Source organism: Actinia tenebrosa, unplaced genomic scaffold (genome assembly GCF_029948245.1).
Source record: "Actinia tenebrosa isolate PJP-AT-01 unplaced genomic scaffold, QUT_ActTen_1.0 PGA_scaffold0__85_contigs__length_37466705, whole genome shotgun sequence".
In the NCBI taxonomy this organism is placed as follows: Eukaryota; Metazoa; Cnidaria; class Anthozoa; order Actiniaria; family Actiniidae; genus Actinia; species Actinia tenebrosa.
This window is the reverse complement of record NW_028292569.1, coordinates 2,129,316-2,145,467: the sequence shown is the minus strand read 5'-3', so window position 1 is coordinate 2,145,467 and position 16,152 is coordinate 2,129,316. Positions and strand designations below refer to the sequence as shown.

The 16,152-nt window shown below is 34.1% G+C and overlaps 1 protein-coding gene across 2 annotated transcripts; it reads left to right on the top strand.

Moving 5' to 3' along the window:
* The first annotated feature begins 2,235 nt into the window (after positions 1 to 2,235).
* Positions 2,236 to 14,897, top strand: LOC116300137 (fibroblast growth factor receptor 2). 2 transcript variants are annotated; one of them, XM_031708923.2, is made up of 21 exons: positions 2,236 to 2,400; positions 4,352 to 4,686; positions 4,949 to 4,999; positions 5,245 to 5,412; positions 5,948 to 6,146; positions 6,809 to 7,063; positions 7,523 to 7,777; positions 8,320 to 8,634; positions 9,250 to 9,312; positions 9,862 to 10,011; positions 10,104 to 10,128; positions 10,458 to 10,620; positions 10,922 to 11,024; positions 11,312 to 11,422; positions 11,917 to 12,107; positions 12,502 to 12,624; positions 12,915 to 12,988; positions 13,143 to 13,183; positions 13,344 to 13,440; positions 13,930 to 14,032; positions 14,257 to 14,897. In XM_031708923.2, exons 1-21 carry the CDS (start codon positions 2,337 to 2,339, stop codon positions 14,443 to 14,445), a joined length of 3,075 nt encoding a protein of 1,024 aa, XP_031564783.1. In that variant the 5' UTR covers positions 2,236 to 2,336; the 3' UTR covers positions 14,446 to 14,897. The 2 variants fall into 2 exon arrangements, with proteins under 2 accessions (XP_031564783.1, XP_088881804.1); XM_089025678.1 differs by having other exon boundaries at positions 2,237 to 2,400; positions 9,868 to 10,011.
* The last annotated feature ends 1,255 nt before the right edge of the window (positions 14,898 to 16,152 follow it).

The following is a 16,152-nucleotide window of genomic DNA, read 5'->3' as shown; positions in this document are numbered from 1 at the left end:
GAAATGAGTGGCTTCTAGACGAAATTGCACTGAGTGTAACACCTTTACTAAAACTACTGCTAACTGGTTTTTGTATATTTTCGTGCCGCAGAATTTCAGTTAAACAGGTTTTTGCAAGGCAATATTTTTTCACATACCTCGCTTGCAGAATCGTGTTATACTGAAAATCTTTTCCACGAAAATATGCAATAACAAGTTAAGCAGTTTAATATGACATTGAATAATTTGGATAATTTTTTACTTTACTTTTTTAAAGCCTTTAATGAAACATGTGTTGTCAGATTGGTCATTGCGCGTCAAGCGATTTCAATATTTTTCACCATACCTGTCTTGCAAAAACCAGTTATAGCCGAAATTCGTTTCCATGAAAATGTGCAATTACAAGGTATACAGTTTAATATTATATTAAATAATTTGGATTTTTTGTTTTAAAGAGGATTTCTTTTCTTTTAGCTATATTTTTAATGCCTTTTAGAATACATATCTTGCCAGATTGTAAACTGAGCGTCAAGTCTGTTATACTAAAACTCTTCTACATGAAAATATGCAAAAACAAGTTATACAGTTTAATATTACATTGAATAATTTGGATTCTTTGTTTTAAAGAGGATTTCTTTTTTTAGCTATATTTTTAATGCCTTTTAGAATAAATATATTGTCAGGTCGTAAACGGCGCGTCAAGACTGTTATACTGAAATTCTCCTCCATGAAAATATGCAAAAACAAGTTATACAGTTTAATTTGGAAGCGGATATTATGAATTATGTGTTTTTAAAATCATTTCCATTTTTTAACTTTATTTCTTTAAGCGCTTCAGGAGATATATTTTGTCTAACGAAACTATTATTATGACTCAAATAACAAAAAAAAAAGTACTTTTTGTTTTTCATTGGGACTCCAAATTCCAGTTTTATACAGGTGTTTGTGAGCCCTCTATGATGCAAATACTCAAAATCTCTCGTTGCGCATTGAGACATCTAACGAAATATTGATCATAACTCAAACAGAATTCAAAAGAAAATGGAATGAACAAAAAGCCCACGGATTGTTTATGAGCATTTTATGGGTTATTGTTGAGAAAAACACTAGTAAATGATTATTGCTATTAGAGTTAATATGAAGTACGATATATTGGTATATATTGGTATATTGAATTGAAATCTAGCTGTTGTGAATGCTACCCTCTATGATCATCGTTTACACTCTTATCCTGTTCTTTTTTCCTCTACTACCAGCACGGCCATCACTAAAAAAAGTCAGTTTGTTATTGAATTTAAATTGCTAATCGAACTTGGATTCAGCTGAAACTTCCTAAGAATACTCTTTAAAGGTCCAATAATCACTGTATGAAGTGTTTTCTCGATATTCAGGACGAAAGTATGATATTTTTATGAATATTTATTGGAGTCTGTGACGTCATAAACTCGACATCAAACATTGCTACATATATTTCTTTGTATATAAATCCTTAATTTATTTTATTCCTATGAAGCCCAAAGGGTGGCAGATGTGCTTATTTCACATTACTTGTGACTATAATTTATATTTTGGGGTGTTTGGGTATTTCTTTCTCCCTTTACTATTGATATTTTGATCATAAAACTAAAAAGAAATGTATGGAGCAATGTTCGATGTTGAGTGTATGACGTCACAGACTCCAAAAAAAAATCGTAAAAATATAATACTTTCGTCCTGAATACCGAGAAAACACTTCATACAGTGTCTATTGGACCTTTAAAGAGTATTCTTAGGAAGTTTCAGCTGAATCCAAGTTTGAGCGATTTTCGTCAGAGTAGCACTTTAAAGGTTCTCTTCAGGCCACACTCCCTTTCTCGACGTGCCCTATAGTTCATTCGTATTTCTTTCTTCCGATAAATGTTTTGATTGACGTAAATGAATAATTATTCCGAAAGCAAAAGCAGGAAAAGGTTAACAAAGTTGAAATGGATATTAAGTCACCGGAAACATGTACGGCGCGCTTTACTTTGTATTGGGATAGGCCAGTCTCTTTCATTTTCACTAGCCAATCTACTTACTACATTTTCGCACATGGATTTCCCATAAAAATGAATATAAATACTTCTTTTCCCGAAAACGAAGGATGTTTTCTTTTTTTCCTTCTTATTCTTTTCTGCTTATTCTTTGAAGAAAAAAATTCTTTAAACTTTGTCGGTTCTAAATTCTAATACATGGCTTAAGTATTTACAGGATTAAGGGAAGCTGCAACAGTTACAGCGCATTGTTCAGATTCATTGCAAAGAAAAGACGCACGTACCTCAGTACTTAAAACAACAACACAAACGAGTTCTTCTCAAATGCTATAACCATTCTCTAGCATGGCGAACTCTGGTTTCTTGCAAGTCGTGTTTGGATTGCTGTGGGTTACTCTCTTCTTGAAAGGTAAATCGTAGATGAATTATCCGTTTCCTTAACGCTTAAGAATGCTCAGAATCTTTTTGCTGCAATAAAAGTAGGTGTATGGCATTCATTGTGTGAAAAGCATTTCTTTTTTTGGACATTAAATGTAAACTCAGATTTGGCCTTTGCACAAAGTATCTGTTGTTTTCCTACATGTACTTGTTTATCAACGAAGTGCTATGCTAGAAAGCAAGATCAAGGATATAATTTTTATAAATTGGGCTATACAGAATGCATTTGCTTATATTGTGAATAACTTTATATTTCAAAAAAAAAAAAAAAAATTATATTGTTAAGAAATTTATATAAGAACTTTCTATTGTTAAGAATTTTGATTATCCATCACAATATGGCCGAAACCTTTGCAATAAAATTGCCAAGTTAGTAATTATTATGACAAATGTTTGTCTTCCTTTGAGACCACTAATACCTGTTCTTGGTTGACGAAATGCCGCTGCTCCAACTGTAGGGCTTAGCCATACATTCATTAGTTACTTGTTTGATCTCTCTTTTTTTTTTCTTTCTCTTTTTTTTTTTTTTTTTTTTTTTTTTTTTTTCTTTTTCTTTCTTAGTTTTAGTTGGAGACTATCCTATAGGTGGAATGTCACCTGTTTAATTCTCCGCAACAGTTTAACTGTTGGAAGCTTGATAAATAAATGAAAAAATAGAATTATAAACATAGAGAATACGGGATCTAAACTCGAATGCCTCCTACGCACAAGAATGCAATTCCATCACTGTGTACTTAGATTTTGGATTAAGCCAGCTTTAACGTTTTTCTTCTCCAATATTTTATTGAGGTTTTTCTCGTATTGCCATATAATTTTCTTATAACATGACATCGCAGGAACCTAGCTTGGTCTATGTGTGCTTCCATCACCAAAATCCATCACGTTTCGTTTGATTCTAGAAGATGCTATCAGTGCGGCTATTGTATGACTTTCATATGCGTTTTCGATTTAAATGGAGCAAACAATGATTTTTGTTCCTTGTTCCTCTTCTCTGAATGAAGAGAGCTGAAACAGGTAGAAACCGAAAACTTCGAACGATCTTCCTTTTGCTTGATTTTCTAGCCAGTGATTGATATTATATATAAGGTGGTGATAACTAGTAGAGTACTAGCATGGGCTGCGTCGGTGTTTCTGAATAAAACAGCAGGAACTTGTAGATAAATTGGATCACCGTGAAAAGCTTTGTGGAACTGACTTCTACGGAGTAAGACTATATAAGGCTGTATATATAAGGTGTTTATTTCAATGGCATTAGTAATTTATTACTTATATTAACACTTTTTAAGAGGAATAAATACATTGACAACAGCTGCTAGCAATAGGAATAGTACATATGTAAAATCTTTTTTTATTATTTGTTTTTTTCTTCAAATAGCATTGATTTATATAATTAAGTAATGAAAAACAAGAAAAAAGATAAGCGATACACTATTTTGCACAACATATATTATATATTATCAGTACTTTTGAATGCTTTTTCCTTTTTTTCATTCATTCATTCATTCATCCATCCATTCATTCATTCGTTCTTTCTTTCTTTCTTTCATTCATTCGTTCTTTCTTTCTTTCATTCATTTATTCTTTCTTTCTTTCTTTCTTTCATTCATTCTTTCTTTTTTTCTTTCCTTATTTCTTTCTTTCTTTTCTTTTCTTTTCTTTTTTTTCTTTCTTTTGACACCTTGTTAATTCTCAGAATTACCAAATATACTAATAAACCAAATAAACAATAATGTCATTACGGGGGAAAAACCAGACACAAATTAAATGTGACCCTTTTTTTTACATGATCGACACATCTTACTACACGTTTCTATAAATGTATCAGTTCGAATTAAATTTTGTATTTACGTAGAAATGGCCCTTACTATTATGTTTGTATGCACGAATACTTATTGCAATGTTTTACACTTCAACTTTTTCAGATGCCACTGCTAGTCCAAAATTCACAACTAAGCCTAACAACCCATTAGTAGGATTTCAGGGAGAAGCAGTGAACTTTACATGGGAGTTCTCAAATCACTCAATCAGTAAAGTATACTTTGGGGTATACAAGAGGGATTGGGGCACATTGGGAAATACCTTAATATGGATAGCAAGCCATAAGAATGGGTCTGTCGATGTGACAGTTGCAAAAAACGAACCCGACGTAAAGCCCTACATTGGTAGGATGCGGTGGGTTGGTGACTTGTCACAAAACAAGGCTGCTTTTGAGTTATCGCCACTTTTATCTACTGATAAGAAATTCTACGGAATTGAGGTACTTATGCTGGTTTAGTGAGTATGCTATTGATTGTAAACGAGATATATGAATTAATAAGTTGAGTAAGTTAAATTAAGTAAGGCAGGGCCTGGATGGCGCTATCCAACGGATAAATCTTATCCAGTGGATAAATTTATTGGATAACAGCATCGACTTATCCACTGGATAAGGATTTACCCGCCGGATAGCGCTATGTCGTAGGTCTGCTTGCACACAAAGTAAAGTCCAATGCTCATGTGTTTTCTATCCTAAAATTTAGGTCGAATTTGGACCCACAACACTTAGTGGATTTACCGAGCTCGATGTGAAGGTACGTGGGTGGTCTCCAAGAACAATGTTAAAGAAATTCGACATACCTTGATTACAAAATTAATTATTTACTCATATTAATTAATTATCCTTAAAACAATTTTATCTATGCATTTACTTTTTACATATTACCGAGTAACGTTTTCAATTAAAATAAAATATGATAAAAAATTATTGCCATTTGTATTTACCCTCAACAATTATAACGACATGTACAATTTTAACCAATATTTTTTTCTTTTCTAGATGCTTTCAAACTTTACTCTGGGTGCTGGGACGTTGTCTGTCCAACGTGGGCAGAGGGCAACATTTGCCTGGCGTTATGATTTGAACAAAGATGATATACAGACTCTGTCTTCCATTACATTTGGTGTATACAAAAACGGGGAATACAAAGCTCTTTGTTTGATTAAGGTATCTTTTTGTTTTGTTTTTGTTTTTGCTTTTGTTTGTTTGTTTGTTGTTGTCTTTTGTTTTTTTTTTTTTGTTTTTGATTTTGATTTGTTTTTGATTTGTTTTTTGACTTTTTTTTTTTTTTTTTTTTTTTTTTTTGTTTTGTTTTGTTTTTTTTTTTTTTTGGTTTTTTTTGGTTTTTTTTTTTGCAGCCTCTACGTCTAAAATTCTCTAAAAATCCAAATTTTTACTAGAATGAAGTTATTATATTTAGTCAGTTTTTGCTTTTACACTGAGCTATTCGTGCAAGATAAAAGAATTGGTGACAACAAAAGAGTATACTTTGAGTTTTTGTACTTTACGCAGTGCCGATCAAATAATTTTCAAACTATAAACCCTTTGCATATGACGTCAAAGCAGCTCGATCTGGGGGACAAAACAAAAGAATTCCAATCTCCTGAGAATTGGAACCTATGGTTTTGTCTTCCAGTTCGAGCCGCATTCCAAAGTGCTGCAAAGGGTCTATCGAATTAAAACCATCGTTTATTTTTAACAGGTAAAGGGTAAATACGTCGAAAGTACCAACTGCTCAACAGGAATACGAAACCCAGATGCACACCATACAGTATTAGAAAGCACAAAACAAGCTACATTTGTACTAAGTGCAATCAATCTTGACGATGAAGCTGTATACTCCATTCGACTTGGTGGGACGCTAAGAAATATGGAAAACAAAATACTCCTTATTGTCACAGGTAATCTATAATTATTAGGATTTTATTGAATATTGAATTATATAATTAAAATACAAATATAAATACACCTAATTGCAGAGACGTTGTCAAATAGAAAAATGACAGATAGGAGTAGGCCTTTTGCAACCAACAGTCGCGTGCTGATATATGACTTTGATAACGAATCAATTCAGCTCATGGAAAGCTCTGCTGGATGACAAACAAACTTTAAACTGCTGCAAATCTTGAAACCGAAAGTATTTATAAGGGGGAAAAAGTGTTTTTGGATATGACACTAGTAATTCAGCAAAACATCTCATAAAAAAAAGGAAATCCACTTTTTTCCAGTAACAATCACAAGACCTATTAATAATTTTTTTAAGAAAAACAGGAGAATTTGTATCACTATTAGGTATGGACAGGCATTTTTAATATTTTTTCCTTAGCACAAACTACAGCAGTTATTTTCATTAATTTAAGGAGGTTTAGAATCAAGACATTAAAATATATTTCTAATTATATTAATTCCTTTTTTATGACAACGTTCTTGCAGTCCGCAGTATTATATATAAAATATAAATATAGATATAAATTGTGGCTTTCGATCTACTAAAGTCGCAGCTGGAAGTTTTAAATTGCCGCTTTCTTGGCGTTTTCATAAACTAATTGTTCATATTGAACAGATCCACCGAAGATTACCCAGCCACCAAAGAGCACAACAATCATCGAAGGCAAGACCTTAAATTTGACATGCGCTGCAAATGGGAAGCCACGTCCTGTGATAACATGGCTGAAAGATAGCCAGGTTGTACAGGAAAATTATACTGAGCAATACGTGATCCGTAGCACAGAAAGAAAAGATGATGGAAAATACTACTGCGTTGCTGAAAATGAAGTTGGGAAAGTTACCTCTGGTATTGCTACAGTCGACGTACAATGTGAGTGATCTTTTTCAAAGTCCTTTTTATTCATTTATTTTTTCATTGGAAATTCTATTTTTACAAACTGCTTTCTTTCTTTTCTGCATCACCTTCTCTTTGCCAAATTTCTTTCTTGCTTTTGTATATTCTTTCTTGTTTGTTAGTTTTATTGATTGTTTGTTTGTATCTGTTTAGTTTATTTTCGTAATGGAAAGACTTTATAATTGCTTTCACCATGTGCACACTACTCGAAATCGTTTTCTAGGAATCTGGCATGTCCTTTTCATTTTTATTTTTGGTATATACCCGAAATAGTCCTTTAAATGATGCTATTAATTTGTGAAGCCACTTTGAAAATAAAAGACACAAACTTTCTCGTTTTGATCCCTCTGATCTCTCTGATCCCCAGCTCTTATATCCTCTCAATCGATTTAACATAAAACAAATGACAACAAGAATTTTTTTTTTCTGCTCTAGACGCACCAATCATTAACATTTCAAGTCATCTCCAAATCGTCCGTGTTCCCATTGGAAGAGGAGTGTTGCTTAGATGTCCTGTGAGTGCTAACCCCGAAGCAAAGATCGAATGGCTGGCGAACGGGATTCTTGAGAAACGCGACACTGACGAACTATATATTTTCATTTCAAATTCATTTGATTATGCAAATTATACATGTAAAGCTTCGAATTCGATTGGAAAGGACTATGTAACATTCGTACTGCAGCAAGTTGGTGAGTCATGAAAGTAAATTGGTGGCTAAAATTATGTGGCCGCATATTGTTAATGTTATAAAAATATAATGTTTCAATGAAAACCTTAAGGATTATACTTTCAACTGAAAAGATAGAAAACGAACGCGCGTGCTATGTGCTCTCATAAAGTACGCGCTCCCAACCAATCAGAAGGCGAGATTTAGAGCAGTTTTTTTTATAAAAAGCTATATAGAAGGAATCAAATTCTAGTAGCTTGCTAACAAAATCGACAAAATATCTATATATCGAGAAAATCATATTCCTCCCTCTTAATTATAACTTAGCAAAGTCGAAGAGACAACTTTGATTTAATGATATGTAGTGATAAGATAATAGTTTAAAAATGAAAGTTTGTGAGCAAATAGAAAATATTTAATAAGTGATAAGTAATATTTTGCAAGCCTATAGGAAACTGCGTTTTCGAAAACCGAGCCACTTCGATATAACTCTAGTGTGGTAGACGAATAGGTTATGCTTTATTCTTTTACATCTCTTTATGAATTAGTCATTTTGGCTTACAGGGCCACCATCTGTTCCACGAGTTGACTGCGAAAAGCGTGAAGATTCAAGAGTAAGCCGAGTTGCTATCTTCCATTGGCTTGAACCAAAGGATGACGGAGGAGCCCCTGTCCTTGTCTACACAGTCAAACACCGTATTTTGAAGAATAACTTTATGAGAGGAGCTTGGAGCAATGAGAATGTCACTAATACAAGAACATGGTATAAGTTCAATCTTCAGTGGCAAACGACGTTTGAGTTTAGTGTCACGGCTTGGAATATATATGGTGAAAGTAAACTAGATCCGGATAATTCTTGTATCGTTACTATTGGAAAAGGTTGGTATTTTCTTCTCTTGTGCTCATGATCACTTTCATAACATTAAACATTCATTGGCATAGATATATAAAATCGTTTTATTGATGATAATTAGCTTTTTCATATGAAAAGATAAGTTGATAGTAAAGTAGTATTTTGGCAAACTGATCCAATGCTTTTAAGTGGGAATAGATCATAACGAGGTCAAAATTGAGACATCTCGAATATCCATTTAATTTCACTTCTTACGTACATATTATAAAGCGTTTTCACTCACGTGATAAGGCACCCATATTGGTGTACCAAACAATAGAAACTTTCTGCACAGTTTTTGAATAAAATGCAAGGAAGAAAGTTTATGTCAGTTGATACGCTGTGACGTCACGTAAAAACGCTCTATTGCGATTTCTGACACTCAGTTTTAAATAAATCATCACTAAAAGGCCAAGGTGTCCATGACACCTTTGAAAGCAAAGTGTACAAACTTAAATTCTGCTGGAGTTCAACATTTTCCCTTAGCATCCCGTTGGCTTCTTCGTGTGCCTTGCACAGTTTACGTAATTCAATAGAAACAACAAAATAACCTTAGTTATACAACAGAACGAAGCCTGATGTTCCTCTATTATATCATCCAGAACCAAAAACAGAAGAAGAAGGCAGTACATTGAATCCACAAGCAACAAAACAAGTCGTAGCAGGTTAGATTAATTTTCAGTTTATTCAACATATGTACCATGCAGTGTCAAAAAATGAATGCTCTACTAGACAGTGTGATTCAACCTACCCATCCTTCGAGGTTTTATTGAGATTTTTTTCAAAAAAGTAAAGAAGTTGTTGTGTGAGTATATATATTAAAATTTGTTTGTTTGTTTGTTTGTTTGTCTGTTGTTTTTTTTTTCTGTTTTGTTTTTGTTGTTTTTTATGTTGTTGTTGTTGTTTTGTTTTTTTGTTTTTTTGTTTTTTTGTTGTTTTTTTTTGTTTTGTTTTTGAGTTTTTTGTATAATCCGAAGAAAAAACTAGTCGTTTTTAGCACGATCGCTCTTGATTCGGGAGGGGGAAAGTGCAAGCATGTGTAGACGAGTTATCTTTTATCTCGGGTGTCATATGAGTTAGATAACTGTAATGATAACTGCATTTTACTCTGAATATTGATTCATCCATGAAAAATGAACAAACAGCTATATGCTTTGAACTGTAATTATTTTCAATACCTGCTTATTTCATGTAATTTGTTTGACTGTTGTAAGCTGCAGCCAGGAAAGGTGATACAGGCAGCTCATCGAGTGCTAGCGTGTTGGTATATGTCGGTCCAATTATTGCCCTAGTGGTGATTGTGGCTGTCGTGGCTGTACTAATCCATCGAAGAAGAAGGAAACGAGGCAAACGAGGCAAACGAGGTTTGTTTTATTCACCTTATTTATTTCTTTAGATGCCTATAAAAATAGCTATTCCTTATTCATAAGTATGTCATCTGTCCCCTTTTTTGCAGAATGGAATGATCCACGACATTTTAGGTAAGTTTTACAATAAATGTTATGCATTTATAATGGTTAAATGAGAAAGACGACATAAAAAAATAAAAGCTAATATTGGCTTTTTGTTTGAACTTGGATTTTTCCCCGTGTGTTTAAACCAACTCCTTTTTGATTTGGATAATGACAAGAAAAATTCATCGCACGCAGTACGAATTTAATTGATCATAACATTGATAAGTAAAGGTATAATATAAAGTATAACATTCGTTCATGACATGTAATATAATAGAAAATAAAGCTTGGTATAGTAAATTTAGATAAAATAATGTTTGGCATATATTGATAAGATATTATCTTATTATCAACAGCTTTGGAGAAGCATTGTCGTTGGAAGGCAATGTCTGGGGAGAAGCTTCAGCTAATGATAATTTACTAGGTTCTCGATCCAGGACACAGTCTATGGTAGGAAGTCCTTGTTATCAGATGGACCCTGACTGGACCATTCCAAGAGAAAAGATTTGCATTCTCAAGGTAGCACAAAAAAGTTTGCTTCTATTTGTTGATTTAACAAAAAAAAAAGTGTTATTCTAGAAAGTTATATATATCTTACTACTAATCCACCCCCTCCCCCCTTAAATACTACCACCACCTTCATCCTTCTCTATTTCCTTCCAAAACATTCCGTTTACTTCTCTAAGATCAATCCATGGTATAATAATTTTCCTCGCTCATTAAGATCTAGTTAAATTAATTATGCGAGACGCAAATCGTGATACTTTTTCTTCAAATGACACCGCATATGGATATCTGGTTTTCATTTTTTTTTCATCAGGTTATTGGTAACGGAGCGTTTGGTCTTGTATATAAGGGACGTGTCCATGGTAAAGGACCAAACAGTGTAGGATGGAACTTGGTGGCTATCAAAAGCCCTTACGGTAAGTATCTGTGTATAGAAATCCGCGCCTTTTGAAAAATCCGCTCGGTATGATAGCAAAGTGTGTTTCGAAGAATCCTGGAAGGGAAGCAACATAAAAGAAGAAGAAATACATGATATTTACAGTGAAGGAATGAGAGGGCTTCAACAAGTTTTTTCTTCAGTATAGAAGGAAAATGGAAGACGGAGATATTACATATGTATATAAAGATAAAACATTGCGATATGAGGTAATAGATATTATTTATTCCATTCTTAAGGTTTCTTTTTTGTTATGTTTAAATGCAGCTGATGCAACAGACGCCGAAATAAGAGACTTGATGAAAGAGTTCGAGCTTCTGAAGACACTGAAGCCACACCCACACGTGATAAGGCTATTGGGATGCGGAGAAGACGAAGGTAATGATAATATACACATTTGCCGTAACAGCCCACCCATCTATGAACAAACTTATATTATACCAGAAAACCCCCAATCTAGGTGTATTACACGACAATAGCCTTGAAACCAATATACTAGTTACCAGTAGATTTTATTTTACCTAAATTCAACGTATGTTACATATAGTAAACAGTATTAAACTGGATATATGGACAGGGAGGCAGCTCGTCCCCACCCCTGTCTTTGAAGTAGAACAATTTCCTGAGTAATCAGTATACATATTTGGTCAATTGCCATTAAATACGGCCAAATTCCATGTGACGTATCAACTTGTGTATCAATATGGTCTTTCGGAAAATGCATGGTATAGTTAGGAATTTTTTTTTTCTGGAGTAGACCGCAAATAGTTTTCGGTTCTCTTGCTTGTTTGTTTTTCCAGCGATGTAAAGGCTCTTGCTAAGACCATTCCTTATGTAAGTTATTGTTCTAATATTATTGTATTTTGAATCAGGTCGCCCATTGGTAGTTATTGAGTACGTACCGTTTGGTGATCTCTTGGGATATCTGAGAAAGAGCAGAGGAGAGAATGATGACTACTATTCTGATCCAGAAATCAAGCCCAACACCAATCTGTCATCTCAACAGCTCCTTCGTTTTGGTTGGCATGTTGCTGATGGCATGGCTTACCTTGCTTCAGAAAAGGTACCATGGCTATACTTGCTAATTATTCACTCAACTAGTTCATCTCAAAATCTGGAACTTACCCGAAAACAATCCAAATTAATTTACAAAGAACCTAGATGAATATGTCATACTAAGAAAAGCTAGCAAGTGAACAGCCGTTGCTGTGGCTAATTATTAACCAGAGTGGTTTAACTTACAAAACATTAGCAGAAATAAGAGTATTGCAATCCTTTCATTTGCCCGCTTGTCATATAAAGAATATATTGTCGTTCCGTAAATAGCGACTTAGGCACGTCGTAAAGCGCGATCATGTAAGAAGCATGCTCTACCAAGTGACGGAAAATGTTGTTGTGCTAAGATTATATTCTACTTCTCGACTTTAATTTTTTTTTATTTTTAATTTTGATTAAAGATTATCCATCGTGATCTTGCTGCTCGTAACGTTCTTGTTGGCGAGGGTCTGTCTTGTAAAGTTACCGATTTTGGTATGGCGAAGGACGTCAGCAATGACGACATCTATGTGCGAACGACTGAGGTTAGTTTTCTCCAGTAAATGCTCCATTGTTAACAGCCTATAGCGTTAATAGTCTTGTGTTCAAGAGAGAGAAGGAGAGAGAGAGAGAGAGATGAAAGAAAGAAGAAAAGCTGAGACAAATTGCTGTAAGTATAAACATAATAATTGATCATTGAAATTTCAAAGCAATTGGAAGTAGGAAAGTTGGGGACAGAAGAACTTTTTATTTTTGTTTTTTCTTTTAAAACTTAATAGCATTAATTTTTTTCAAACAATTGCATCTTATATCTAACAAAAATCTGTTTCATTAGGGTCGTTTACCAGTAAAGTGGACTGCTATTGAAGCTCTTACAGGAAGTGGCGAGTACACGACAAAGAGTGATGTGTAAGTTAATATATATATATATACATATATATATATATTTATTTACAATATAGGAAGATGGTTACAGTTAAAAAAATAAGAACATTTTGAGTTTTAGTATACAATGATCATAGTTATCATCTAATTAGATATTACTATTATCTCCTCAAATCAGGTGGAGCTTTGGTGTTGTCCTGTACGAAATCTGCACTATCGGTAGGCTAACAAATTTGCCTTATTTTGTTATTTTCGATCATTTGAAAATATAAACAACAAGAAAGACAACAAGCTTTTTTTGAATTGTAATCATTGACATGTAATAAATACAGTAGAGCCTAGAGAATTAAAATTCAATATATATTGTAAACGTTTTCAGGTGCTGAGCCATATGCTGGTTTGAATGGAAAAGAGATCCCACAGCGTCTGGATGACGGGTATCGCATGCCACGCCCTGGTCACGTTGATCCAGAATTGTAAGGACGCAATTTAAAACAAAATATATAGGGGACGAGGGTAAAACAATTGTCATCTCACGGGACCCAATTTAGGGGGGAGGGGTGGTGTTACCCGGTACCCACCATCTATGGTAGTGAAATCTTAGATTTTGTCTCCAAATATCTCCAAAACTAAAAGCCAAATCACAGAAATGAATGGACTGTCTGTCTGAATGTATGCTAAAAACATATTTGTGCATAGAAATTTTCACTACAGACCCGCAAGAACGAGCATCTGAACAGGTGTCTGAGGGGGCAGGGGGTATTTACCGGTACGTACCCACCACCTATTTTGGACCATTTTGGACAATTGTTTTGACCTCGCCCCTAGCATATTGAATAATTGGCATTTTATCGTGTTCTTTTCTTTGTTCTGTGTATTTTGTTCTAGCCTTTTAAATAAGTGTCACCTATTAACTCCGTTCACCATAACTTAGAGTTTTGTTGAATTATTTTATTCCTCTCAAGATATGACGTAATGACGAGTTGCTGGGAGTCAAACCCTGATGACAGACCAACGTTCCCAGAGTTGAAAGAAACACTTATAAAGTTAGAAGAAGTCCAAACAAGGGTAACAGCTAACTAACTTTCTGTCACTAATTATTCTATATATTATCCATGCAATTTGACAAATTATATGGCATCTTGATTCCGTTATATTCAAAGAGTCAACTGAAAAGGATTTAAGTTTTGATCGAGACAAATTTTGTTTCTTACATTATTTCTACTTAGAAAAACGTTTTAGTCAACATTTGCATATTATCCTTTATTTAATGGTTTTCATGTTTCTTATAGGATTACATAAATCTCTCTGAATGCCTGTATCAGAATGTAAAGGCAAATGGTCAAGTAAGGCTGCCAAAGCGAAAATCCTTCTTGGGATCGATAGGGAAGGCATCTGGATCAAGCAAGGAAGCAGCCAAAGGCAATGCTTATCATATGGGGCCTGAGATCTCTGCCAGCAATGTTGGAACTGCAGTTTAATGGGTGGAATTTTAATTTGGAATTTTAAAAGCAAATATTTCCTGTGATATTTTTTCATAAATAACCAGGGCACATACTTGAAGCCCTTTACCACTTTTTATATTTGAAAATCAAAACCTTTTTTTATCACATAAATTGTAGTTTCTCGCGCGCTGATTGGCTATTTTTGATTTTCGATAAGAGAACAGACCAATATGAGCTGACGACAACGAGCGCGCGCTTGTCGAAAAAGTGCGTGTTATTGATTTATTATTATTTTTTTTTTGGTAAAAAACAAACCGAGGTTTCTTTTCTATGTTCTGTACTCTTTTCAAACATGGAATGACGTCAGTATACTTGATTTACACTTTGCAGTGAAACTTGAGTTTGGACCATATGCTGACGCCATTTCATGTTCCATAACTGTACAGACAATAGAAAAGCGACCTCGATTTGCCAAGTAGTTGACCAAAGTTAAGAGTCATTATATTTCTGTATTAATGTCTGCAGGAGTCATAGTTGACCCCCTTCAATATGTTTTTTCAAGTGCCTCTCCACCTCCACTTCCCAACCCCCCCTCCCCCCCCCTCCCCCCCCCTCCCCCCCCCCCCCCCCCCCCCCCCCCACCCCAAACTTCTCGTTTTGTTTCTTTCGAATACGTTATGTTTGTTAGTCTATCTGGTAATTGGTTTGTTTCTATATGTATGTTGTTGTGGCTCAATATTACAAGACAAACATATTGAAGGAAATGGGTGAAAAACGCACTGCACAAGCTCCGAAGATCGGCAGGAAATTCGTAGATGCGTCCTGTTTACAAATATATGTCTTAGTATACTTATCGAGAAATAAAAAAGCAATACAATCCTATTACAGGCACTAAAAATGACGCCACCAAGCAAATGGTCGGAAGCATAGTATATTAAAATGACGATACTCGTATTGCAAAACTTTGAATTTACACACTTTATCCAAATCAAAAATCCTCAGCTTAATTCTTTGAATATTTTATAAACTGTATATTTTAGTAAATAATTCAAAAATTCAATATGCAATACGTTATTCTTGAATCGTAATTTCTAAAATAAATCCATGCTTTCTTAAAATAGTTTTATGAAAAGTGAACTGTATCGCAATCTCTTAAGACACTTTTACACGTTGAAACTTTTAGCTAAAACTTATGTGCAACGGCGTGCGAGACAAGTTTCCCCGGGTGTACTACAAGGCGCAATTTAAACTTTTGTGAATTCGAGACTTTCGGTTTTGAATAAAAGAAGAAAAGTAGAACTGCTTTTTACTCGTGCCACTGAAACTTGTGTCTTGAATAATGAATAAATCCCGAATATATTTCTTCGACATTGTCAAAATTTAAAGTAAACTTTCTAAATTTTTATATATGAATTTTATAATAAAGATGCTTCACGAGCAAATATTGTTTGAAGATTGAGCTCTATCTATTCCAATTGGTATATAGGTATTCTATTATTTAGGTAACTCAGCGTGAACAGCAAGCGTGGCTGTGGAGTTTTTATACTCTGTTTGGACGTCTGCAGCCCTTCTCTCGTCCTTAAGCCCCGTTTACACTGGCGATTTTTTCGGCGATTCTTGCTGCGATTTTTGTGGAAATTTTTGGAAATAAAAAATCTTTTGTCTCATCCTTCAAAAGAGACATTCGTCTAGGAAAATCTTGGTATCCTGAAAAAAATTTACAAGTAAATTCTTTACCATTAT

Excerpts from the sequence above, each read along its gene's own strand:
- LOC116300137 (XM_031708923.2), top strand. The coding sequence starts at position 2,337 with ATGGCGAACTCTGGTTTCTTGCAAGTCGTGTTTGGATTGCTGTGGGTT. Across the intron at positions 6,147-6,808 it reads AATACTCCTTATTGTCACAG|ATCCACCGAAGATTACCCAG; the intron begins GTAATCTATAAT and ends CATATTGAACAG. Across the intron at positions 10,129-10,457 it reads AATGATCCACGACATTTTAG|CTTTGGAGAAGCATTGTCGT; the intron begins GTAAGTTTTACA and ends TATTATCAACAG.